The sequence below is a fragment of the Natator depressus genome, chromosome 2 (assembly GCF_965152275.1).
Source record: "Natator depressus isolate rNatDep1 chromosome 2, rNatDep2.hap1, whole genome shotgun sequence".
Lineage (NCBI taxonomy): Eukaryota > Metazoa > Chordata > Testudines > Cheloniidae > Natator > Natator depressus.
This window is the reverse complement of record NC_134235.1, coordinates 137,465,138-137,489,531: the sequence shown is the minus strand read 5'-3', so window position 1 is coordinate 137,489,531 and position 24,394 is coordinate 137,465,138. Positions and strand designations below refer to the sequence as shown.

Genomic DNA, 24,394 nt, shown 5'->3' with positions numbered 1-24,394 from the left:
GTGTTCTGTGAATTGTGGGACCCAATCCTGGAACTGAAAACATCTTACATTCATCATACTCAGGAAGGGGGAGGGAGGCACACACAAGTCAAGGAAAGTGTAACATTTATTTAAAATACTATATGGAGCATATAATTGAAATATTTTTAAAAGGAAATGTAAACGAATAAAACATAACAGGACTGAGTCTGTAAACAACAGCCAAATATTAATGTCTCTGCACCCATCTCCTTGCCTGCGCACTCTCCATGACAACGGAGGAGCAACGGTGGAAAATTGTTCTTAGGGATAACTGCCTCTTGTCTGGCATTTGAAGGGGTTGGCAGTTGGTGGGTTTCAGGGACTCCTGCAGACTCATTGTTCCCCTCCTGAATGCTCAGGGGATTCCCCTGCAAAGGGTTTCAAGTGCTGGTGGAAGGTGTAGTGCTGGGAGTCCTGCAGGCTTCTCCCTGTCACTCAGAGGGATTGGGTCCTCCATCTCAGCAGCAGCCAGAGGAGGAGAAAGATGTGGTGATGGTTCACAGAGAGATTCAGTGGCCACAGCAGCTCTTGTCCATGGCAATGAGCAGCTCTTCCAGGGTCCTTCACTGTCTGCCTCTGCTGTCACTGGGGTGCTGCTTCTGCCCTCCTGGCACAATGGTTTCCTTCTCGGGATCAGAAGGTCCTGCCATTTCAAAGACCAGGGTAGCATTATATATTTTTTTTTCCTCTGGAAGATGCCAAGCAATAACATAACATAAATTTGCTGTGGAAGGCCGCAATATTGATACTTTTTAGCATTTTAGGAATGCGACTGTTAGATGATCCTTGGTTCTCAGACAATCTTTTCAGCCCCCGAGCAGAGGCTACTACAATAAAATACATGTACTAATGTTTTTTGAAAATTTAAAATGTTCATAGTGTCCCAAGAGGGGTGAGGGTGGGGAATGGCAGTTCCTTCCAGGAATTTCTTCTTTAAAGGCTGCCCAACATTTGGAGAACGTAGCAGTTTTCAAGGTACCAGATTGGAAAAGAGAAGTGGCTTTCCAGTCCTGTGGGAGTCCTCTGGGGAGGCAAATCAGCATTGTATGTTGTAATACTGTTGCAGGCATCGCAAAGCATTTTGGGAAGGGTTAAAGGTGTGAGTGTGGAGTGGAAGATTCCTTTGCAGGTTACAAAAGGCCGAAGAGGGAGGGAGAAAGAAAGGAACGGGTTAACTCGACAGTTCAGCTAGGCTTGAAGATAAGGGGTGAAACTGCCGCTCAAGGCCAATGCACACACAAACAAGCTCCCTGCTGCTAAACAGCCAAAAGCCTGTGGGAAAGGAGAACTGAACCAAACAGACCCGAAAGGGGGGTGCAAAACTAGTGAGAATGCGAAGGTCAGCGAATGGGAATATAACAGTCTCGCGACCCTGAAGCCAACGTGTTTTGGGGAAACCAAGGAAGCCTCAGAAGGCTGGTTTGGACTGGTACAAAGAGCACGGGGAACATAGGTCCCTGAAGGAGATGCCCCCAAGAGACCCCAGGCCTTAAAAACCCTCTAGGGAGCTGAGGCAGATCGGAGATCAACAGCGGACCCTGGATGACCCGTGCACAGGACAAGAACTCCCGTCCACCCCTCTCCCTCTTCTTACATTACACCCAGGCTTGGCCAGCCTCGGGTAGTGCGGGTGAGAGTATGAAAGTGGGTTAGGGCTTGGGGCACTAACACTTTCTTCCTTCCTCTGAGTGACATGAGGAACCCCCCGCCCCCACCCTCCCTGGTGCTCTCCGCTGTTATTTTATTAATAAAGCTTTAAAATTCAGGCACTTGGTGTGCTCTTCATCTCCTCCCCTAAAGATCCTGTGGCCTCAGCCTGATTACCTGACGCCCCAGGCAGATTGGTAACATAAATCTTTCACGCTAGCATATGGAGTTTCCATATAAAGGGAGAAGTGAACTATGAACACTGCCTTTCCCACCCGCACCCACAACATTGTCAGAAAATCCTGCCCTGTGCCTTCCTATCAATGGTGAATGGACAGGGAAAGAAAAAGACACCCCACAACTTTATTTGGTTCCCTGAAGTTTCAGATGAGAACCACAAGCCCCTCACCTCTCCACAGCAAAGGGACACTGTTTATCCAACTGGTAAACTGGATCATTCTCCCATGCCCATTTTCTCTGGTTTCCTGGACCTAAACCCCTCTCCACCTCAACCCCTCCTACCTTCTGCATGGCTCCTTTTTGTAAGGGAATGTAGGATTGGGGAGCAGGGTGGGGTGGGGGCGAAGGAATCACTGGAACTGTGTAATCTTCCAAGGAACAAAAGACAGCTGTTACTAACTTTAGACAACCAACTATAAGTTTTCTACAACTTTTCCATCCCCAACAGGGACCTTTCTAAATCCATCCCTTTCCTTCAGCCTGGGAACATGTGTAATTCCATGGGTAAGTTAGTGACAGAAAGGTAAGGGAGGAGTTATTTGATCTGTAAAAATCTACAGAGCCATAACTTCAACCTAGAACAATTTTGTAGATGTAAGCAGCGGAATGGTCCCACTATTATGGGGAACTTTCCTGGCTTCTGCACTACCCCGGTGAAGTGGGCTAGCGAAAGGATCTGAGTCCTCGCTCCCACTTCCTTTACCCAGAGGCCTCCCTGCCTTTGAGGACTCACCTTCCACTCTCTTGTCTGGCAGAGTCCTTATAACCCCGACAAGGCTGGGCCCAAGATTCCTGGGCGGCTCGACCCCCAACCCTGCTGTGGTCACCTAGGACAGGGGCTAGGGTGTCCCCACTCCGGGGTACTCTCTCTGCACTGGGCACTTTCCTGACCCACTGATCGTTACATACAATTTAAAGCAAATACAAGTTATTTAATCAACAATTAATTTTAAAAAGAATAAGGAAAAATGGGAAAGGTTAAAGGAAAACATCACCCCGCTCTGTGGCAGGGAACATTACAAACAGTATCTCTGGAAGTCAGGGCAGTTCAGTCTGTTCCTTGTAGGTCTCAGGCCGCCTCCTCAGGCCCTGGCTGTGCTGCAGGGATGCTGCAGGTTGGACACTTGCTGTGATGGTGGCCACATACCTCTGGGCTTTGGGTGGTAGGACCCTCCTTCCCAGCATCAGCCCCCTGTCGGGTTAAGATCCCCCTCCCAGTCTGGCCTGCAAGGACCCTTGGCTGAGGGTGTCTTTCTGCGCTGGGCCCTTTGCCCAGGGTCCCCCCTTGGCTTGCCCCAGTTGCTCACCGCCCCCTGCTCCAGGTCCACTGTTCTAGCTCTGGCTCCACTCTGCCTCAGCACCGATGCTGCTGCTCTGCCTCCAGATCCCTGGGCTGCTTCTCTGGCTCTGTGGCTGCAGCTCTGCTCCCAGCACAGGGTCTGCTCTGTGGGCTGCTTCTGTGACTCTTCTCCCAGCTTTAACCTGCTTCCTGGGCTGCTTTTCTGGCCCCTCTGGCTGGCACAGCTCTGCTCCCCAGCTCAGCTTGGGCCCCCGTTTTCTCCTTAGCTCAGCCCCACTCTCTGACCCAGGCAATTCCAGCTCACACGGAGGACGGGACCCCCCTGGCCTTCTGATTCCCTGATTAGCCTGCCCGCCCTCTCTATCAGGCTGACCTGGAGCATTGTTCCTGGGGACTGTCAGTCTCAGGGTCCTGATTTCCCATCAACCCTTCCCCTTTTAGTACTGAGAGCTAGCCAACCCAACACCCCCATGGAATGTTAGTAAGGGGACAACAATCCCCTTACATTGATATATATTTGATAAAATGTTTAAAAATCAACTTTTTAAAATGATACTTTAACACATGCATGTCAAAGAAAGCCCTCAAAAAGGTACATTGCAGCCCTCAATTGACAGTACTGTGTTATCAGAACATGATACCTGATAATTTTTTTAGTGTTACCTATTACTATAAATGGAAGGAGGGCTTCCAATTGATTGTCATCTTTGGCAAAAAAAAAAAAAAAAGAAGCAATTCCGTGTACTAATTATCAGTTTTGTTTATGATGCCAAAAGAATTGTAATGAGGCACTGGTTAAGACAACAGCATCCTGCCAGAAATTACTGGAATACATCTGTAGACAGCAGGCATTACATAACATAATTAAATTACTTTGGGAGTAATTGTAATTATTACAAAAATCCTTGGTTTTACTTTGGTCTTTGTCATTTTTAGGCATCAGTGGGGAGATGTATATTGTCAACTAGTAGCTGAAGCTCTGGAGAATACCACTATGGAGGACCTGGTTAAACACAACACTCCTTACATGGTATAAGAAGTGCACCCATTTACTGAATTTGGTAAGATTGGAGAGGAACAGTGGTGTAGTCCTGAATGGACTGTACAGTACTGGAATGTCCCTGCCAACAGATGAGTATGAAGTCATGCTGTGTGGAGGACACCATTTTGAGAACCAAATGGCATCATCCAGGTGGCTGGAATGCCAATCCCAGTGTATTCTGGCTCCGCTACACCTGGAGAAAGGAAGTACATTGAACATCAGGAAAAAGTTGAGGCTGCTGGGACAAGTGGCAGTTGTGGGTGAGACTTGCCTTACAGTAGGTTCCATTGCATGTATTTTTAGAATATCTGCTTTGTCTTGCAGTAAGCATTGATTAAGCACCCTTTCAACATGAGACATGTGAGAAACTGTATGAAGCAGTCACTCTTAGCAAGAATGTTGCCTGGAAAGTAAAGTTAATTGGTTGCTGTAACATTACTCAGGGTACAATCTGGGCTGCTGAATAGCTGTGTCCCCTCAGTTCTCCAACCTGGGATACCTTTTACACTGCTTTAGTGGTGAACAGCCACTCCTGGCCAGTTAACACATTAGTCTCCATATATAGCTTGCTCCCAGACACAGAGTAGTGAGTGCTACCAGCTAGCAACTCATGAATTACACGTCAGAAGAGCACCACCAGATTCTCTAGTCCCAGACTTTCCCCCAGAAATGTGCATCTTGAAATGCCCAGCACACTCCTGGACAATGCAAGCGCATATAAAGTTCATCATTTCATCAATGGAAAATGATATGCATCAGCCTTGTTATCCCAAATGAAGTTTCCCACACTTTAATTGTAACACACTGGTTATATAAAAACAATAAAACAAGTTTATTCACTACAGAAAGATAGATTTTTAACTGATTGCAAGTAACAAGGCATAAAAGTCAGAATTGGTTACAAAGAAAATAAAAAGATAAATTGCACGCTAAATGCCTAACTTAACAAACTAAGTGAACTTAAAAGCAAAAGGGTTTTCTCACCATAATCTTACAGGAGTCTGTACTGGCTGAAAAGCCTCCCAGTCAGGACTCCCTCCATCCCCCAAATTCAGTTCTTTGGGAGTCACTGATGTCATGGACAGAGATGAAGGAGGAGAGTGAGATCAAGCATTTTTCTCCCCTCTTCATAATGCAATTTCTTGTGCTAGAAACATCCTTGCTGAGTCATGGTGACAAACAGCCTCTTGTGGACATGAAGTTTGAATTGTCCCTGTTCGAGAGGTGGACTGGGTTGCCACTTCCTTGCAGATGCCTTTCTCATGGTCCACCCTGCTTACTGTTTGTTAACCAATCCCCTTCGAACTGTCATAAACATACAGCTAAGGGTAGCATAAAATCCCTGCTGGGTAGCTGTACTGAATCTTTACCTGTAAGGGGTAAGAAGCTCAAATAACCTAGTTTGCACCTGACCAAAGGGCCAATGATGAAAGAAGATACTTTCAAATCTGGGGTGGGGAGGATTTGTTTGTGCTCTCTTTGCTTTTTCCCTCTCTGGACGGGGAGAGAGAGACCAGGCAGGAAATATATCTCCTGAAAACATACCTGAAATGAGCATCTAAGATTACAAAAATTGTAAGTAATGGCAAGCAAATGCATTAGATTATCTTTTGTTTTAGCTTGTGAATTTTCCCTATGCTAAGAGTGAGTTTTATTCCTGGTTTTTTTGTAACTTTGAAGCTGATCCTAGAGGGGAATCCTCTGTGTTTTAAATCTTTTTATTACCCTGTAAAAAGTATCTTCCATCCTGATTTTTGCAGGTGGAATTCTTTTACTTTTTTTAAATAAAATTCTTCTTTTAAGAACCTGATTGATTTTCAGTGTCCTAAAACCTAAGGGGTTTGGTCTGTGCTCACATTTTACCAGTTGGTGAGGATATCATTCTCAAGCCTCCCGAGGAAAGGGGGTGAAGGGCTTAGGGGGTCTTTCATGCGGATCCCCACATCTGCACCCCAGAGTTCAGATGGAGAGGGAACACTGACACAAACCATCCCCCATCTTCTCTCTCCAGATGCCGGTGAAATTCTTCACCCCAACCTCGAGGTTCTTTGGCTCAAGGCATGGCTGATTCACGGTTTGCAGAGTTAGAAACAACCGGTTGTGAGGATGTAAGGAGAGTGCTATTACATAGTAGGAAACAATCCACCTGTAATAAGTACCTGCAAATGTGGAGGAGATTCAGTCACTCGTGTGACCTAAGACATTGTTCATCTACATCCTCTCTGCTGTCAGATATACTAGATTACATCTTAGAGCTAAAAATGTCAAGGATGTCCCTAGACTCTGTTAGAGTACACTTGGCAACTATTACGGCCTTCCATCCTATGTTGGAGGGTTTTTCCATGTTCCCTCATCCTACAGTGATGAGGTTTCTCTAGAGATTGGGGAACCGCTTTCCACAAATCAGATTCCCTACTCCAGTTTGGGACCTCATCTTGGCACTTAGATGCCTTACTATGTCTTCCTTTGAACTTATGGCTACCTGCTCCCTTCTAAACTTGTCTATGAAAACAGCCTTTCTCATAGACATTATTTCTCAGCTCAAAGAGTTGGAGAGATAGGGGGTCTGATGGCATATCCCCCCTTCATGGTATTTTTTTAAGGATAAGGTCATGTTGCAACTGTACCCCAAGGTCTTACCAAAGGCATCATTGTACTTCCACATAAACCAACCTATTCACCACCCAGTTTTCTTCCCTGAACCACACCTGGATAAGGGAGATGCAGCATGACATACACTCAGTGTCAGAAGGGCATTAGCCTTTTACCTAGACAGGACTAAGCCCTTTAGGAAATCTCCCAGATTGTTTCTTTCCTTTGCGGACAGTACTGAGCAGGGCTTAAATTCAGCAGGAGCTATCTGGAGCAAAGCTCCAGTAAATATTTTCAGCCCCCCTGGAGTTTTTATAGGATGTGGGGGGGAGGGGGACGGACCTCTGGGAAATACTTTATGAGGATTTAAGCCCTGTCCATCATCCAAATCATATTACTTTTATCTACTATATGAAACAGCTTTAAAAGTAGTTCTTTCATCAGTGGATTGCTACATTGATTTGGGCTGCAGAGGTTCAATTCCATTCAAAGCCATCTTGTGAAATCATTCTTAAAAAAGTTGCTGTTAATCCGAAGCAGCAATTTAATGTTACATTGCATCCCTCCCCCTACTACTCCCCTTTCCAATTCAGAGCAGGAAACAACGTTTGGACAGAATTCAACATTCTCACTTTCTGGATAGACTCTCAAGGAATGAGGAGGCACTTGAATTCCCCCTATATGTCATTTATTTTCCCCTAATGGCTAGAAAAAATAACACTGGTGAAGTCCATATAACTTACAATAGAATGCACCTTAAAAAAAAAAAGGCAATCATATTCCATTCCCTAAAAACAGTCCAGCAAAATTTGACCTGACTTAGGCAGGATGTTTTTTCTCCCACTGTGGTTTGTATATTTACTATCTTCCTCTCATCCTATCTTTACTAAATATATCGGAACCTGAGGACTGAGACCCGAATTGGGGAAGGGCCAAAGAAAAGTATCTAAGAGAGGGGAGGCATCAGGTGTGCAAGATATGAATTTAAACAGACTGAGAAAACAGCAGAAGCAGCTGCGGGCAGGAAGGCCTCAGGTATCTGGTAAGTGTCTGGTAAAAACAGGTTTCATAGCAAATAAATCATACAAATTAGAATTAAGAAAGATATAGTGGGTCATCCAGTCTATCCCCATGAGCAAAGACAGATTGTTCCCTATGGTATTTCCTCCAGTGCTTTTGTCCAGTCTAGTTTAAAAATCTTTTCTCTCTGGTATAACCAATATCCTAAACTTCAAATAAGTTTAGGAGACTGAGCTTTTATCTGTTATATAGTACTGTGGATTATCACCTATAAGCATAAGTGCAGTATTCCATGGTAACCAACACAAGGATACACTTTAACCTGAGGAATAAACATTACACAAACATCCTAACTAAACAACAAGTCTACTTCCTCCCAGGTAAGAGGAAGTAGACTTACTTACAGAATATGGGTTAAACTCAAAGAAGATTATAATATCTTTCTAGAAATGTATTCTAAATTCTTATTATTTTCTTAGCAACCAAAACTATGCTAGGCACTTTACAGAACAAATGGGAGAGACAAGGCACTTGTTCAAAGAGCATGTCATCTGAGGCCCAGCTCCGACAATCAGATCCTGAGGAGTGAAAGGGTATACCCATTGGGCCCTGTGTGGCCAGAGGGTTCCATCCATTTGGATCCAGTTGCAGGATCAAGGCCTCATATTGGACCTCATGTTACCTCTAAATTCTACCTTTTCTTTCTTTTTCTTTCTTTTTCTTTTTTAAAGCAGCATCTTTCATGAATGTTTCAAATTCTTTTCCCTCAAGAGGTTTTAGCCATGAAATCAATATATGTGAAAGATTTTGCTTCAGATCACATTTAACATTTCAACAGTCCCTTTGACCTTCTTAAATATCTAGGCTGTTCTCTCCACAACTTGCAATCCCTCTTGTCATTTTTAGGATGAAATACACAAATGGCATTTTATAAATTGGACTAGGCCATTCATCAAGCTTTCTTTTAAGTGACCATAGATGGTAGTTGAGGATATGGAATATTAAACTCAGCAGTACAAAATAACAGATGACTTGATGGTTGGGTGTGCCCACCGATCCCCCCAAAATCACTTCCACAATTTGGAAGGTTGAATGACACCATAGAGGTCAAGCACATAAGAAGCTCATCCAGATTCTGGGATATGTAAATGTCTCATATGACACTCCAGCATTTTAATTATTATTAAAAAATGCTGCTGAGTTGGATTTAGCAATTGGAAGAAAGTGAAAGGATAATTCTATTTTTGTTATATTTGACTCCTTTGTGCTTTACTGAATCATTACATCATAGGATCTATGTTCTTCACAGACACTGAAGTTTTGAAATAACATGTATATTAATATCTACAAAATTGTTATATATAGATAAGAGGAGGCAGCATGGTCAGAGCTCTGGAGTGAAAGCCTCTTGGCCTGGATCTATTCCTGACATTGAAAGATTTGTTTTATGACCTTAGGCAACACACTCCACTTCTTGGTGCTTTAGTTTCTTCACCACTGAGGATATCAATATTTCCCTTCCTCCTGGGATTATGAGTCTTAATTAACTATTGTAAAATGCTGTGAGCTCCTGCACATGAAAGGATCCCTAGAAGTATGTGTTATTTATTATTATTTGGATATTTCCTCCTGAATTAATCTCATGCCTGAACCTAAATCTTTGGAAGTATTTCTAACACAATCCACATGCAAAATCTCCCATTTAGCTCAAGGACTCCAGATCAGGACCATGAGGTGATGCTCTCTGGACAATTATATTTGATACCACTAAAGGCTCCTTCATCCAAAACCCCTGCCTAGTCACAGGAGCTGCAGTATGGGATCAGACCAGGGCTTAAATTCAGCTGGAGCTGTCCGGAGCAGAGCTCTAGTAAATATTTGCAACCCTCCTGGAGTTTTCATAGCATGTTGCCAGGGGAGGGCAGTGTAGGGGGGGAAACAGGGCATAGAGGGCTCTGGGAAATACTCTATCAGAATTTAAACCCTGGAATTAAGGGATCTCGAATTTCCAAGCAAAGACTTTCTAGATGGATATCTGGCTGCATTATCTATTGCTATCAGTCTCATGACCTTCAACCTCCTTCTAGAGTGTTAACACACCCTTCAATAGCCTTTCTTAAGAATGTTCCTGTCACGGACATATGTAGAGCTGCAACCTGGATCTCCATTCCTACTTTTTCTGAACACTATGCAGTTACTCAGGCCTCAGCCTCAGATGCAGTGTTTGGCTCTATTGTACTGTCTTCAGTTTTGGACTTGACTCCAAAGCCCCACACCTCCATAGAGAGTACTGCTCAGTGATTACCTAGAGTGGAGCACCCATAGGGACATTACTCAAAGAAGTGAAGGTTTGTCACATTGTGCAGTAACTGCGTTCCTTTGAGATGTGTCCCCCTGTGGGTACTCTACTACTCACCCTCCTCCCCTCTGCTTCAGAGTTCTTTGCCATGGAATTTTGCGTCAGAGAAGAAACAGAAGGCAGTTCACCCATGCAACTCTATACAGACACAGTGCAGAGCACGAGGCTGCATGGAGCACATGTGCAGACTGAATAGGCACGGCTACCTAAAATCTCTGATCTGAGGCACATGGAGCACATATCCACCTCGGTGGAGCACTCACGAGGACACACACCTTGAATACGGTTGCCAATGTTCTTATTGCCCAAAATCAAACACCCTTGCCCCGCCCCCTGCCCCACCCTTTCTCTGAAACCCTGCTCCCTCCCTCCGTCGCTCGCTCTCCCCCACCCTCATTCACTTTCATGGGCTGGGGAAAAGGGTTGGTATGTGGGAGAGGGTGACGGCTCCAGCTGGGGATGCGGGCTCTGGGATGGGGCTGGAGATGAGGGGTTTGGGGTGTAAGAGGGGGCTCTGGGCTGGGGCCGAGGAGTTTAGAATGCGGGAGGGGGCTCAGGGCTGGGGCAAGAGGTTGGGGTGCAGGAGAGGGTTCGGGGTGTGGGCTCCAGGAGGGAGTTTGGGTGCGAGAGGGGGCTCTGATCTGAATCAGGGGATTGGGTTTTGGGTGGGGGCATGGGGTGCGGGGTCTGGGAGGGAATTAGGATGCGGGAGGGGGCTCTGACCTGGGGCAGGAGGTTTGGGGTTCAGGCTTCAGCCTGGTAGTGCTTATCTCAGGCAACTCCCAGTCCGCAGCGCAGCGGGGCTAAGGCAGGCTCCCTGCCTGCCCTAGCTCTGTGCTGCTCCTAAGCAGCTGACATGGCTGCCGTGGTTCCAGGCCAATGGAAGCTGCGGAACCAGTGCTCAGGCAAGGATAGAGTGCAGAGCTTCCCTGATTGCCCCTGCTCCTAGGGGCCGCAGAGACATGCCATCTGCTTCCCGCAGCTGCGCGGAGCTAGGGCAGGCAGGGAGCCTGCCTTAGCCCCGCTGCGCCGCCAACTGGACTTTTAATAACCCGGTCAGCAGTGCTGACCGGAGCCACCAGGGTCCCTTTTTGACAGGGCATTCTGGTTGAAAACTGGACTCCTGGCAACCTTAATTCTTGAAGAACCAGTTACTGCACAGGGTGAGTAGCCTTCTCTTATGGCACAACCATACGCTTGGACACATGTACAGTTATAGTGTATTCTCATCTTAAGGGTTGGCTACTTTAGTTATCTATGTAATGTTTCACTGGGTCCAGATAATGTTGTTTCTGCTAGTATTTTGTTCTTTTCATACTCTCCGAATTTTAGTTGTTGTCAAGAGCAACAGTTTATATACCTCCTGAGTCATAAAGTATGATGTCTGAATTTTGTTTAAATTCCTTAAAGCTGTTTTTGTTCCACGTGAAATCATCAAGTGTCCAATTTTCAAAGTCTTCTATGAAGCAAAGAGAGTACAAGGTGTGTATGTAGGAGGATGTTGTATGCAATGTATCTTTGCGTGTTTTTATGTATGTGTATTTGTATGTATGCATGTATCCCTTTTTGTATTTCTGTGCTTGTCTTCATCTGTGCATGTATGTACTCATCTGTGATTATGCACGTGGCATATGTACACTTTTATGTGGGTGTGTGTGCATACATATGTTTGTGTGCACTCACATGTGCATGTGTGTGTGTGTGCTTGTGCATTTGTCTGCGTGTTTATCATTGTGACTGTGCAGAAGTGTGCATGTGAGCACCTCTACAAGTCCTTGTCAATTTGGGTATGTTTTTTGTGCATGTTGATAAATGCAAACTAATGCACATTGGAAAACATAATCCCAACTATACATATAAAATGATGGGGTCTAAATTAGCTGTTACCACTCAAGAAAGAGATCTTGGAGTCATTGTGGATAGTTCTCTGAAAAAATTCACTCAATGTGCAGCGGCAGTCAAAAAAGCGAACAGAATGTTGGGTGTCATTAAGAAAGGGATAGATAATAAGACAGAAAATATCATATTGCCTCTATATAAATCCATGGTACGCCCATATCTTGAATATTGCTTGCAGATGTGGTCACCTCATCTCAAAAAGGATATACTGGAATTCGAAAAGGTTCAGAAAGGGGCAACAAAAATGATTAGGAGTATGGAATGACTTCCATATGAGGAGAAATTAATAAGACTGGGACTTTTCAGCTTGGAAAAGAGATGATTAAGAGGGGGATATGATAGAGAGCCATAAAATCATGACAGGTGGGGAGAAAGTAAATAAGGAAGTGTTATTTACTCCTCATAACACAAGAACTAAGGGACACCAAATGAAATTAATAGGCAGCAGGTTTAAAACAAACAAAAGGAAGTATTTTCTTCATACAACGCACAGTCAACCTGTGGAACTCCTTGCCAGAGGATGTTATGAAGGCCACACCTAAACAGAGTTAAAAAAAGAACTAGATAAATTCATGGAGGATAGGGCCATCAATGGCCATTAGCCAGGACGGGGAGGGATGGTATCACTAGCCTCTGTTTGCCAGAAGCTGGGAATGGGCAACAGGGGATGGATCACTTTATGATTAGCTGTTCTGTTCATTCCTTCTGGGGCACCTGGCACTGGCCACTATTGGAAGACAGGATACTGGGCTAGATGGAGCTTTGGTCTGACCCCCAGTATGGCCGTTCTTATGTGCACATTTCTCTTGTTAGAAAAAAATGTTGTGTTAGTATTGTTTAAATGTGTTTAATTAGTTGTTTTAATAATGTATATAAGATAAAGGTTATGTAAATCACTGGCTCTAATGAAATCCAATACGGAGTATATCATCTGTGACCCCTGGACTCCATCTTTGTAAGCAAATTTGTTTACAGCTTAGACACTGGAGCTCCCTGGCTCAAACCAGACAGAACCAGTTTTTCCTGCCAAAACTAACCCCCAACACTCTATTCCATCAGAACTTTTCCCACCTTAAAGATTATATAAGATCTTGCTCAGCGCCTGCACGGGGATGTCCATTCCAGCGGCAGCGTGCGCACGGTTGGGTCTTCCCAACATTCCAGAGCTAGCGAGAAGAACATCATCTATCCCGAAGCGAGACAGAGGAAGGAGGGGCCTGTCATCATCATCATTCCCGCCACAGCGAAACCATCTTACCTGTGAGGGAATCCTGCAGCTTTCCTGGTGTCCATCATCCCAGAGGGTCTCCCTGCCTGCGACAAAGTCTACCAGTTGTCAGGACTCCCCAGTGGTCCTCCTCGAAGGCTCCCAATCAGCCAGAGAGTTGAAGGCCCTGGGCCTCGCGTCGGTGCATAGCATCCGCTGTGCCTGAATATAGTAGGAGAGGATTCTGTATCGGGGTTTCATTTATTATTTTTCTGAACACCAAGGGAGGTTTTGCAGGTCTGAGCTTCAAGCTCCTAAAGCCAGTCACTGTTTCATTGTATTGGTTAGGTTTGTATTTCTTCTCCTCCCCCCCCCCCCCCATTTCTCCAGTTTTCTGTACCTTTACCCTGAATACACTTACCTTTGTTTGCACCATATCACCTTGTCTTCTCTTTATTTTATTTACGTTACACAAGGAGGGAGGGCCTCCCTTACTGTAAGTTAATCCACTGGCGACAGATACAGGAGGGAGTCGAGTCTGCACCTTCTGAGAAAAGGGGCTTTCCTTTTATCTCCCCTTTACCATTTCGAAAGTTTTCCTTTCTGAAGCGTTGCCTTATTCCCTTTGAGGTAACACTCTCTGTGTGTAGAGAGGAGCATGCGTCTGAGCCACACACGAAGGTATCTGCTTCTTTCAGAAACGCTTGTGTCCACGCCAATACAGTCGGCTACACTTGAATAGTGGGTGTTCACGCACGTGCATATGTGTTTGCATGTGCGTGCGCACGTGTTGTAGTGTGTACATAGGCGTAGGTGTGAGTGCTGCTGGCCTCTACTCGGGACACGTATCTCTTTGTTGCAGACACGCCGGGAATTACAGTTACACACGCTCTCTCTCTCTCTCTCTCTCTCTCTCTCACACACACACACACACACACACACACACACACACACGCTCCCGCCTCCCGCTCCCCTTTGGGTCAACAACGGCCCCGCAGCGCCCGCCGGGGGGCGCTGGAGGCGAGCGCGGCGCTCTAGGCCGCTACGCTCAGCCGGGCTGGCTCTATGGTGCTCACTCTGCGAACCCCGCGGCCCCCGCCCCACCGCGGTCACACCATCCGCCCGCCGGCCGCGGCGCTGCGTCAGCCGGACAAGATGGAGACCGCCGAGGAAGGTAACGCGCTCGCTGGCCGCGATCACGCCTCCCCGGGCGCGAGGGCCAGGCGGGAAAGGGTCCCGGGGAGGAGGGGGGGGCGTTACACTCGGGAGGGGCCGCCCCCAACCCCGCGCCTGGGGCTGCAGGTGCCTTGCGGCGGCAGCGGGGGACAGGGCGGGTGGGGGAGGTGTCCGTGCCGTTGTGCGCGTGGGGGGTCTGGGCAGTGTCTGGGGGGGCGGTGCGTGGAGTGGGTGTCGCTGGGGCGGTGCGTGGAGGGGGCCGGGGGGGGCGGTGCGTGGGGGGGAGGGGGTGTCTCTTATGTAACCGCTGCGGTGTTGGGGGTGAGTCCGGAGCCGGCGCTTGGGGGGCTGCAGGCAGCGGGGCCCACCGACGCTGAGCCGTGCCGGGCTCGGGGCCGGGTGGGCGGGGCGGCCGGCCGGGGGCGCGGCTCGCCGTGCGGCGGGATCCCGCGGCCGCAGGGTTTATTGTGATGCCCAGCTCCCCGGTGCGGCGGCCGCTGCTAGCGGTCAAAGGGCGCTGGGCACTTCGGCGGAAAACTCCGCTTGTCGCGGAATGGGCGCTGGGCCGCTTCGGCGCAAGTCCAGTGCGCCGCTTTCAGTTCCTTCGGCAGCGCAGCCTGCCTAGAGCAAAGTCACTCCACCTGAAGGAGGGGAAATCTCGTGTAAGAGGTGCCGCTGTCCACCGTCAGACATGTGTATTCATTCACATCTCACCTATTCTCGGCCCCCCAAATATCTTGTGATAGGGAAAAGTACTTGGGGCATCTTTACTTACGGCTTTTGGGAAAAGCTAAATATATTCTGTGTAATTCTTAAAAGTGAAAGATGATTTGGAAGGCCTCTTTCTTTTAAATACAAATCTTGGGTAATGTCAACAATATAAGTGGTTAGGGCTCTCAGCCCAGAGGTGGCAGATCCATGTCCAGATCCCTTTTCCTCAGCAGGAAGAGGGGAGACTGGAACTGGTGGTTTCCCATGTCCTCAGTGAGTAAGTACCCTAACCACTGGGCTAAAGGTTATAACATAGGGGCCTCCTCTTTGGCTGTTCCGTGTGACATTAGGCAGCCTCTGAGTGAGCGTGCCTAGTGGATCTGGCCCTACAGATATAGGAGCAACCATATTGGGTTAGACCAACGTCTCGAGCCCCAGGGTCCTGTCTTCTGTCAGTGGCCAGTACCAGATGCTTCAGGGGGAATGAACAAAAAATGGCAATTTGTCCTCTGTCACCCATGCCCTGCTTCTGGCAATCAGAGATTTAGGGGGACACACAGCCTGGGGTTGCATCCCTGACCATCATGTTTAATAGCCATTGATGGGCATATCTTCCATGAACTTATCTAATTATTTTTTGAACCCAGTTATACTTTGGGCTTCCTCAATATCCCCAGCAAAGAGTTCCACAGGCTGATCGTGTGTTGTGTGAAGTAGTACTTCCTCATGCTTGTTTCAGATCCGCTGCCTATTCATTTCATTGGCTGACCTCTTAGTTCTTGTGTTTTGTGAACCAGTAAATAACTTTTCCCTATTTACTGTCTTCACGCCATTCATGATGTTATATATCTCTATCATATTTCCCCTTAGTCATCTCTCTTCTAAGCTGAATAGTCCCATTTTTTAAAAATTTTTCCTCCTGTCGAAGCTGTTCCATACCCCTAATAATTTTTTATTTGGCCGTAAGCTTTCGTGAGCTACAGCTCACTTCATCGGATGCATTCAGTGGAAAATACAGCGAGGAGATTTATATACACACAGAACATGAAAAAATGGGTGTTATCATACACACTGTAAGGAAAGTGATCACTTAAGATGAGCTATTACCAGCAGGAGAGCGGGGGGGGGGGGGGGGGAGGGAGGGAACCTTTTGTAGTGATAATCAAGGTAGGCCTGTATTTTCCACTGAATGCATCCGATGAAGTGAGTTGTATCTCACGAAAGCTTATGCTCAAATAAATTGGTTAGTCTCTAAGGTGCCACTAGTACTCCTTTTCTTTTTGCGAATACAGACTAACAGGGCTGCTACTCTGAAATCTAATAATTTTTGTTGCCCTTCTCTGTACCGTTTCCATTTTTTGAGATGGGGCATCCAGAACTGCATGCGGTATTCAAGGTGTGGGTGTACTGTTTAAGCTGATTTAAAGGATACATTACATACCACAATTACTATAGTAGTTCTGCAATTTTATATTTTAATTTCTTCAGAACTCTTGAGTGAATACCACCTGATCCTGATGACTTATTGATGTTTAATTTATCAGTTTGTTCTAAAACATCCTCTGACTCCTTAATCTGGGACAGTTCCTCAGACTTGTTGCCTAAAAAGAATGGTTCAGATGTAGGAATCTTGCTCATATCTTCTGCAGTGAAAACCAGTGCAAAAAATTCATTTATCTTTTCTGCAAGGGCTTTGTCTGCTGTGAGTGCTTCATTAGCACCCTGATTGTCCAGTGGTTTTTTGGTAGGCTTCCCGCAGCTGATATATTTTTGCTATTTACTTTTTAAACTATTATTCTCTCAAAAAATCAGTTAAATTGCTGGTGAGGGTTAAGGTTTGAGGTTGTGAAAAAGTGTAATAAAGAAGACCTGTAAATTTGCAAAAAAAAAAAAAAATGTAGTTAAGGTATTTGTTGACAACCCTACAAAAATCAAGACAAGAGGCACTATTTTTCATTTTTCTTCATGAATGTTGGGCCTACTTATTGCACACTGGGGCATCGCTCCTTACTCCTAGTCTTATTCAGTGGTGTGTGTGATGTTGACAGCATGAAGGCTGTCATTTTGAGCCAAAATACATGTAATCATGTATTTTATATTTCAGTTTCTTGGGAAAAAAAGCATTATAAAACTGGGAAATAAAATAAAATAGATACAGTCTACAACTTCCTGCAATTATTTTATCAAACAGGAGTAGGTGACTATCAGTGGACTTGCACTTCATGGTCGTGCCCTTCTTTGTTGTTGACTCGATGCATTCAGCACTTAATGCTAAAGTCAGACTCTTTAGAATCAGTTAAAAGCGCACTTGCAAATGTTAAATAACTGCTTAGTCTTTTATACTGTCTTCATAATGGCCATATCTATTTTTGGGTTTGTGATGAGGTGCACTGCAAATTTATCTTAAGTTTCAGCTGATTGTTTAGAACAGTAATGTTATTTATTAGTATGGGATTCTCTCAGAGCAAAGAGAAAATGATACTGCACTAGTTTTTTTAGTAGTGAAATAAACAAGCCTCTAGATAAAAGAGAATAGATTGAATTGAGTCAAGTCAGAGGCCAGATCTACGCTAGAAAAATTACCGATTGCTGACACCAGTTGTCAGTAGCAAGTGCAACACTGGTTAAACTGCACAGCTTAATTTGCATTTGGAGAACAGGACACATAGTGTTCAGCACCATTTGAGAAAACCCTGGTTAAGACTTTCTTGGAATAAATTTCATTTTATTCATTGTTTTCTGAAACGGTGTTGATCGTGAAAAGCCATGTTCTAAACTTGCAGTGTGCTGCTGATACCTCTTGTCAGGAACAGGTAATTTTTCTAGTGTGGACCAGGCCAGACTGGCTAGTTCTTTAGTACACTGAGAATCATTAGGGCTGTTTCAGCAGGCCTCTGGAATGCAGTATATAGGTTATGTCTAATATGTTTGTATGTTACTCTGGAGCTTTATTTGCCCTCAAACTCTACAGTTGATCTGAAGGCCTATCCAAAACACTTAGAGATTTTGCCCTCTCCCTCAAAGCTAGGACTTTGGCGCTCAGACCCTGGCATCCATCTTTCATTTCCAGGGAGTTTCCCTTTAAGAGTCTTCAGCTTCCTCCTGAAATAACTCACTAACAACTGTAGAGTCTGATAGCATCATGAGGGTATGGAGACTAGCTAGGCTTCCTCTCATTTCCCTGCAAAGCCAGGAGGACTTCAGGTGAACATGGCCCAAACAGCCTCTCCTTTTCCCAGGAGCACCATGGCAGTGCCTTTACAGCCTCAGTAGCCTTATTATGGCTTCATTTCTGGACTCTGAGCATCATGGGGTTGGGAGACTAACTGGGGTGCGGAGGGTGTGGAAAAGGGGGATGATTTGGGGTCAGAGAATGAGCAGACCTGAATGACAGTTTCGCAACCTCAGACCATAGTGGCATCAGAACATATGCCCCATAACTGAGCAAAGGATTTGCTACTCAGTAGCACCTGACATGTTTATGGATTCACCTCTACTAATTGGGTAGCAGCAGTGTGTGTCAGAAACCTCAGAAACATTGGTTGCCTTCCTGCTGCACCCAATGGAGGTTGGGGCTTATATACAGAATAGGGTCTGAGGGACTCATGGAAATAGTTGTTTTAGGGAGGTGGGAAGCTGTTAGTGCTAGCAATGGAGAATAGCCTCCTGAGGAGGATAAACAAAATAATAGGCAGCAAGCCCATTCCTGATGGCGGAGTGTGTAAATGTTGAAGGAGCTGAGGGGATACACCTGATAGGGATAGAAATTGTATGGCGGGCCATGAATGCTCACAAAATTGGGGTTGGGGTCTGGGGTGGGGCTGTGGATGAGGAGTTTGGAGTGTCGGAGGATATTGTGGGCTGGGACTAAGGGGTTCGGAGGGCGGGAAGAGGATCAGGGCTGGGGCAGGGGTGCAGGTTCCAGCTCGGGGTGCAGGCTCTGGGGTGTGGCTGGGGATGAGAGGTTTGGGGTGCAGGAGGGTGCTCCAGGCTGGGAGCGAGGGGTTTGGAGAGTGGGATGGGGCTCAGGGCTGGGGTTCGGGTATGGGGAGAGGCTCGGGGGGTGTAGGCTTCGAGCAGTGCTTACCTTAAGTGGCTCCTGGAAGGAGTTGCATGTCCCTTCTCCAGCTCCTACGCAGAGGTGTGGCCAGGCAGCTCTGCACGCTGCCCCATCCGCAGGCACAGCACCTCTAGCTCCCATTGGAGCGTGTAGGAGCCGGATCGGGGCCATGCCGTGGCTTCAGGGAACCATGTGGTGCGGCCCCCGCGCCCTGGCTGGAGCGGGGTCTAGCTGCGTGGTGCGGCCCCCGACCCAGCACCCTGGCTAGAGGGGGCCGAGCTGCATGGTGCGGCTCGCGGGCCGGCTTAAAATGGCTCGGGACCGTAGTTTGCCCACCCCTGTTGTAGTGTGATGAGACGCAATTGTGTTTGGGGTTTAAGGGGACTACTATAGTATATACAGAAGCATTAAATTTAACATTTGAACTTCTATAGCACTTACAAGTGGCATTTTCTCACTCAATTGTGGGGAATGGATGAGTGACTTTTTCAAGTCCTGGTTCACTCTTACAGTTATCAGTTTGCCCCCCGCGTTAACAGTATATTGGTATATGTTGAAATATAATAGCTGATAACTCTTTAAAAGTTGGATTAAAACTGTAGTTAGCATTCTCTGATTATATCTTTTCTAAACACATGCTGTTAACGTCACGCTAATTAGCTATATCAGGGGTGTGCAAACTATGGCCTGGGGGCTGCATCCGTCCCTCCAGACAGTTTAATCCGTCCCTCAAGCTCCCACTAGGGAGCAGGGTCTGGGGGCTTGCCCCACTCTGGCGCTCCAGCTGGGGAGCGGGGTAGAGAGCTTGCCCCACTCTGCGTGGCATCTGGGGCATGTCGCCCCTCTGGTTCCTATGTGCAGGGGTAGCCAGGGGGCTCCACACTCTGCCCGTGCCCCGACTGCCCCCCCCCGCAGCTCTCATTGGCCGGGAACCATGGCCAATGGGAGCTGCAGGGGCGGTGCCTGCAGACAGGGCTTGGCCATGCCTCCACATTGGAGCCGGAGGGGGGACATGCTGGTGCTTCTGGGAGCTGCTTGAGGTAAGCGCCGCCCAAAGCCTGCACCCCGACCCCCTCTTGCGCCCCCACCCTAGTCCTGATCCCCCTCCTGCCCTCTGAACCCCTCGCTCGCAGCCTTGAGCACCTTCCTGCACTCCAAACCCCTCATCCCCAGGACCTGCACCCCCAGCCAGAGCCCTTCCCCCCCTGCCCCAGTCCGGAGACCCCTCCGTACCCCGAACTCCTCATTTCTTGCCCCACCACAGAGCCCGCACCCCCAGCCGGAGCCCTCATCCCCTCCTGCACTCCAACCCCCAATTTCGTGAGCATTCATGGCCCGCCATACAATTTTCTTACCCAGATGTGGCCCTTGGGCCAAAAAGTTTGCCACCCCTGGACTATATTGTGTCACTATAAAACTGTCAAAACTCCATCACCACATGGCCATATCCATATGTGTATCTTTTATAAAGGAACTTTGAAATGCTAAAACTTCCATGTATAACAAAATCCAATTTGTGGTGGTGGAGGATACTACTATTGCTTTGCAATTAAATTTTAGTTTATAGGTAAATATATTAATCTCCAACTTTAGGCATCAGGATGCCGAAGAGAGATTTCTCTAATGGGGGAAATAGTAGACTGAGGTGTTGTATGCAGAGAAAAATAGTTAGGCAATCTGGCTTTAACAACTTTTGTCAAGATAAAGAGCTATATACAGCATAGGTTTCCTTGCACATTGCGTGTAAACAGAGGGGAAGATGAGAACTGTATACACAAGTAGAAAACTATACTTGTTAGGCAGCCAGAACTCATTTTGAATGTTGCAATGTATAGGCAATAATGGGTGTAATTAATTTCAGGTGGCTGCCCTCCAGACACAGAATAGATTGAAGCTGACTGTTGCCTTTACAGTCTGGATTATATTAGGCCTAATATATGCGTATATATTTGGATTTCTACAATAATAAAAAACACCTATCCAAAAGTTCTCAGCACCCTCTGACACAAGTTACGCAAACTTATTTTGACAGCCAGAAAGAAAATTCCTTAAAAAAACACAGAATTCCACTCTCCACTCACCCTCATAGATATAACTCCATCCTTTACAGCAACTTCCACAAATTCATGTGCATTGCAGCATGCCCTTCAGAGACTGTACTACCTGCAGCCTCCTTTCTTTGAAATCAAGGGAGAGATCTCTCCCAGCGCTATAAAAAAACCCCTCCACGAGGGGAGTAGCTACCAGCGCTGGTGCACTGTCTACACTGCCACTTTACAGCGCTGAAACTTGCAGCACTCGGGTGTTTTTTCACACCCCTGGGTGAGAAAGCTGCAGTGCTGTAAAGTGGCAGTGTAGACAAGGCTTTAATAAACAAGCTGGTGCAAAATGTGGCAGCTTAAGTTTCTGAATTGATTTAAATTGTATCCCATGTAGAGTGCATTGCAGTAATCCTGTCTTCAGGTGACAAAGATATGGATTATTATTTTGTTTAAGGATTGCAGTAACACTTACAAGCCCCAAACAAAGGTAGGGTCCTATTGTACTAAACACTGTACAAATTGTAAGCTTTTTGGGACAGGGACTGTCCCATATTGTCTAAATAGAACAAGTTAGACAGTGTGTGTGAGGGTACAGAGCGGTGAAGTGACTTGGTCATGGTCACACAATGTCAGAGCTAGGAGTAAAACCCAGGTCTCCTGACTTCCAGCCAAGTGCCCAATTCTTCAGACAGTGGTGCCCCCCTTCTGGGTTATTTTAGCAGGGTTGCATCTGAAAAAAGTCACGTTGCCCCATTCAGATGCATTTGGTTAAAAGTACTTTTGGACTCTGCTTCTATGTTTTCACTCAGCCATAACTGAGGTTAAAACACAACAGCCAGGCTGCATGCCCATAGAATAAATGGCAGACAAATGTCCTTAATCGGCTGTGGACATCCGCTTCGCTATCATTTGGCTACTTCCCTAATCTACTAACATTATTTCAATTTTATGTGGATTGAGTTTTAGTCACCCAGTTTTCATCTATGTCCCAATCTGACCCCAACATTGGGATAGGCATTCAACAGCACTGATTGGATTGGGTGATTAAAAAAGCTGGGTGTCATCAGTATATTAAATTACTACCTCAGAACTAAGCTTCTTAGGCTATGTCTACACAGCAATGTAAGTCTTGGGTTAGTGCAGTGTTTCTCAAACTGGGAGTCCTGACCCAAAAAGGGGTTGCAAGGCTATTATACAGGGGTCATGAGATCACAAAAAATATTGCTGGAGGGAATGGGAGGGGGTACAGCAGCTGCCGCTCTCCGGCTCCTCAGCTCTGAAGGCAGCACCGCCACCAGCAGCGGCTCAGAAGTAAGGGTGGCAGTATCCTGAGTATGCTCCTATGAGTATGTACAGTAATTTGCTATCACTTTTTTTTTTTTTTTTGGGCGGGGGGATTGTTACAGTCTGAAATATTTTCAAAGGGGTTTCCAGCAAAAAAAAAAGTTTGAGAACCCCTGGATTAGTGGGACTCAAGTCAGCAGACTCATGTCAAGGAACCTGGGCTGAAGTGTCTACATTGCATTTTAACCCTACGTTAAGAATTTTTTGACTGTGCTCAAACCTAGGGCTCTGGCATCCACACTGCAGTGCACAGATCTGAGTCAAAGTAACCATATCCCAGCATATCTCGTTGCCCCCTCCCCCCAGTCTTGAGACTAGCCCAGGGGTTCTCAAACTGGGGGTCATGACTCCTTGGGGTCCCAAGGTTATGTGTGTGGGGGTCTTGAGCTGTCAGCCTCCGCCCCAAACCCTGCTTCACCTCCAGCATTTATAATGGTGTTAAATATAAAAAAATGCGGTTTTAATTTATAAGGGGAGTCGCACTCAGAGGCTTGCTGTGTTTTGGTGGCCCCTTTCACACAAGTTTGAGAACCACTGCTCTAGCCCTAGGAACATGGTGCACTGTGGGAAAACTATACTGTCTACATTCATGGACAGACTTGGATATTATTCCAACCAAGTGACATTGACATAAATGGTATTATGTGCTTCGGGGTGGGAAGGGAAACTGGCTCATTTTGGGAGGAGAGAGGGTGGGGGGACAGTGCTTGTGAGAGGGAGTGGTCTTGATTGGCATGCAATGTGATGGAAAATAAATGTGCGGTTGGGGGTGGGGTGGGGAGTAGCACAATGGCTTTGTGATATGGCTTGACCATATCGGTCTTCACTGAAAACCCTGGAGGCTCTCTAGTAGTGTGCTTCTGCAAGCTGAAGATCACTCGCTCTTCAGGAGGAGCACCCTTAGTGGGATATACACTGCATCAGTGTCACCACCCCATTTAAAGTCTTCTAACCCTGGCTCAGCTGAACACTGGAGCAGAAGCAGCCTCCCATGTTCAACTGATGGTGCTTCTTACTCCCACTTTTCTAACAAGTCTCCAGAAGTAGCCAACATGGGTGACCCACTAGTCTGCTTAATAATCAAAGTTTTCATTTGTTGGCAATCCCCCACCAAGGGCCCCAGAAGTAGCTACTTCCTTCCATGCTCCATTCTGACCAGAGTGTGTGTCCCTGACCACATGACCCAGTGGGGGATCATTGCTCTCCTCCCAAAGATCCCATCCCTTAAAACACACACACACCAGCCTGGCTGTGGAGTGGTGAAGGACTTGGGGTGCAGTGTGCTCCAGCACCCCCAGGCAATTCCTTATCCCTGTCTTCACACAGAAGGCTGCAGGGAAGTTTTGGGGCTGGCTCCCTCTCACTGCCCTCACAGTGCATGAACTCAGGTGTCCCTGCACATGCAGCCCCAGCGGGGGCAGGGGGAGCCCGGAAGCAAGAGCCAGAGAGTGGAGTGGGGACCAAGCAGTGCCCTGTAGATAGGATTGCCAGTTTTGGTTTGATATATTCCTGGATGTATTCATCGCATGACACAATCTTTAATTAAATATTCATCTTTAATTCCTGGAGACTCAAGGACCGTAGTGGAGGGTTGGCAACCCTATGCAGTGGAGCCAGTGATGAACTGCCAAAATCTTAACAACCGGTTCCCTATAAAAAGTTCTGATTTAAGGGATGTGCCTCTGTCCTGCCCCCTCCCATTCCACCCCCCCCCCATGCTCCATTCTGCCCCCC

At 46.6% G+C, this 24,394-nt stretch overlaps 1 protein-coding gene and 1 long non-coding RNA gene across 2 annotated transcripts in view; one reads left to right on the top strand and one right to left on the bottom strand.

The window, feature by feature from the left end:
* Window positions 1-236: 236 nt before the first annotated feature.
* Window positions 237-14,160, bottom strand: LOC141981555 (uncharacterized). Its single transcript, XR_012637827.1, has 3 exons — window positions 13,749-14,160; window positions 13,379-13,549; window positions 237-664 (listed from the first exon to the last, which is right to left on the bottom strand). It is a non-coding gene; the product is annotated as an uncharacterized LOC141981555 (long non-coding RNA).
* Window positions 14,161-14,379: 219 nt separating this feature from the next.
* The window catches only part of MARCHF6 (membrane associated ring-CH-type finger 6), a 123,106-nt gene continuing 113,091 nt past the window's right edge, over window positions 14,380-24,394 (top strand). The window contains exon 1 of the mRNA XM_074945044.1: window positions 14,380-14,501. Coding sequence (XP_074801145.1) covers window positions 14,393-14,501 — 109 coding nt within the window. The 5' untranslated portion in view covers window positions 14,380-14,392. The remainder of the gene's footprint in view (window positions 14,502-24,394) is intronic.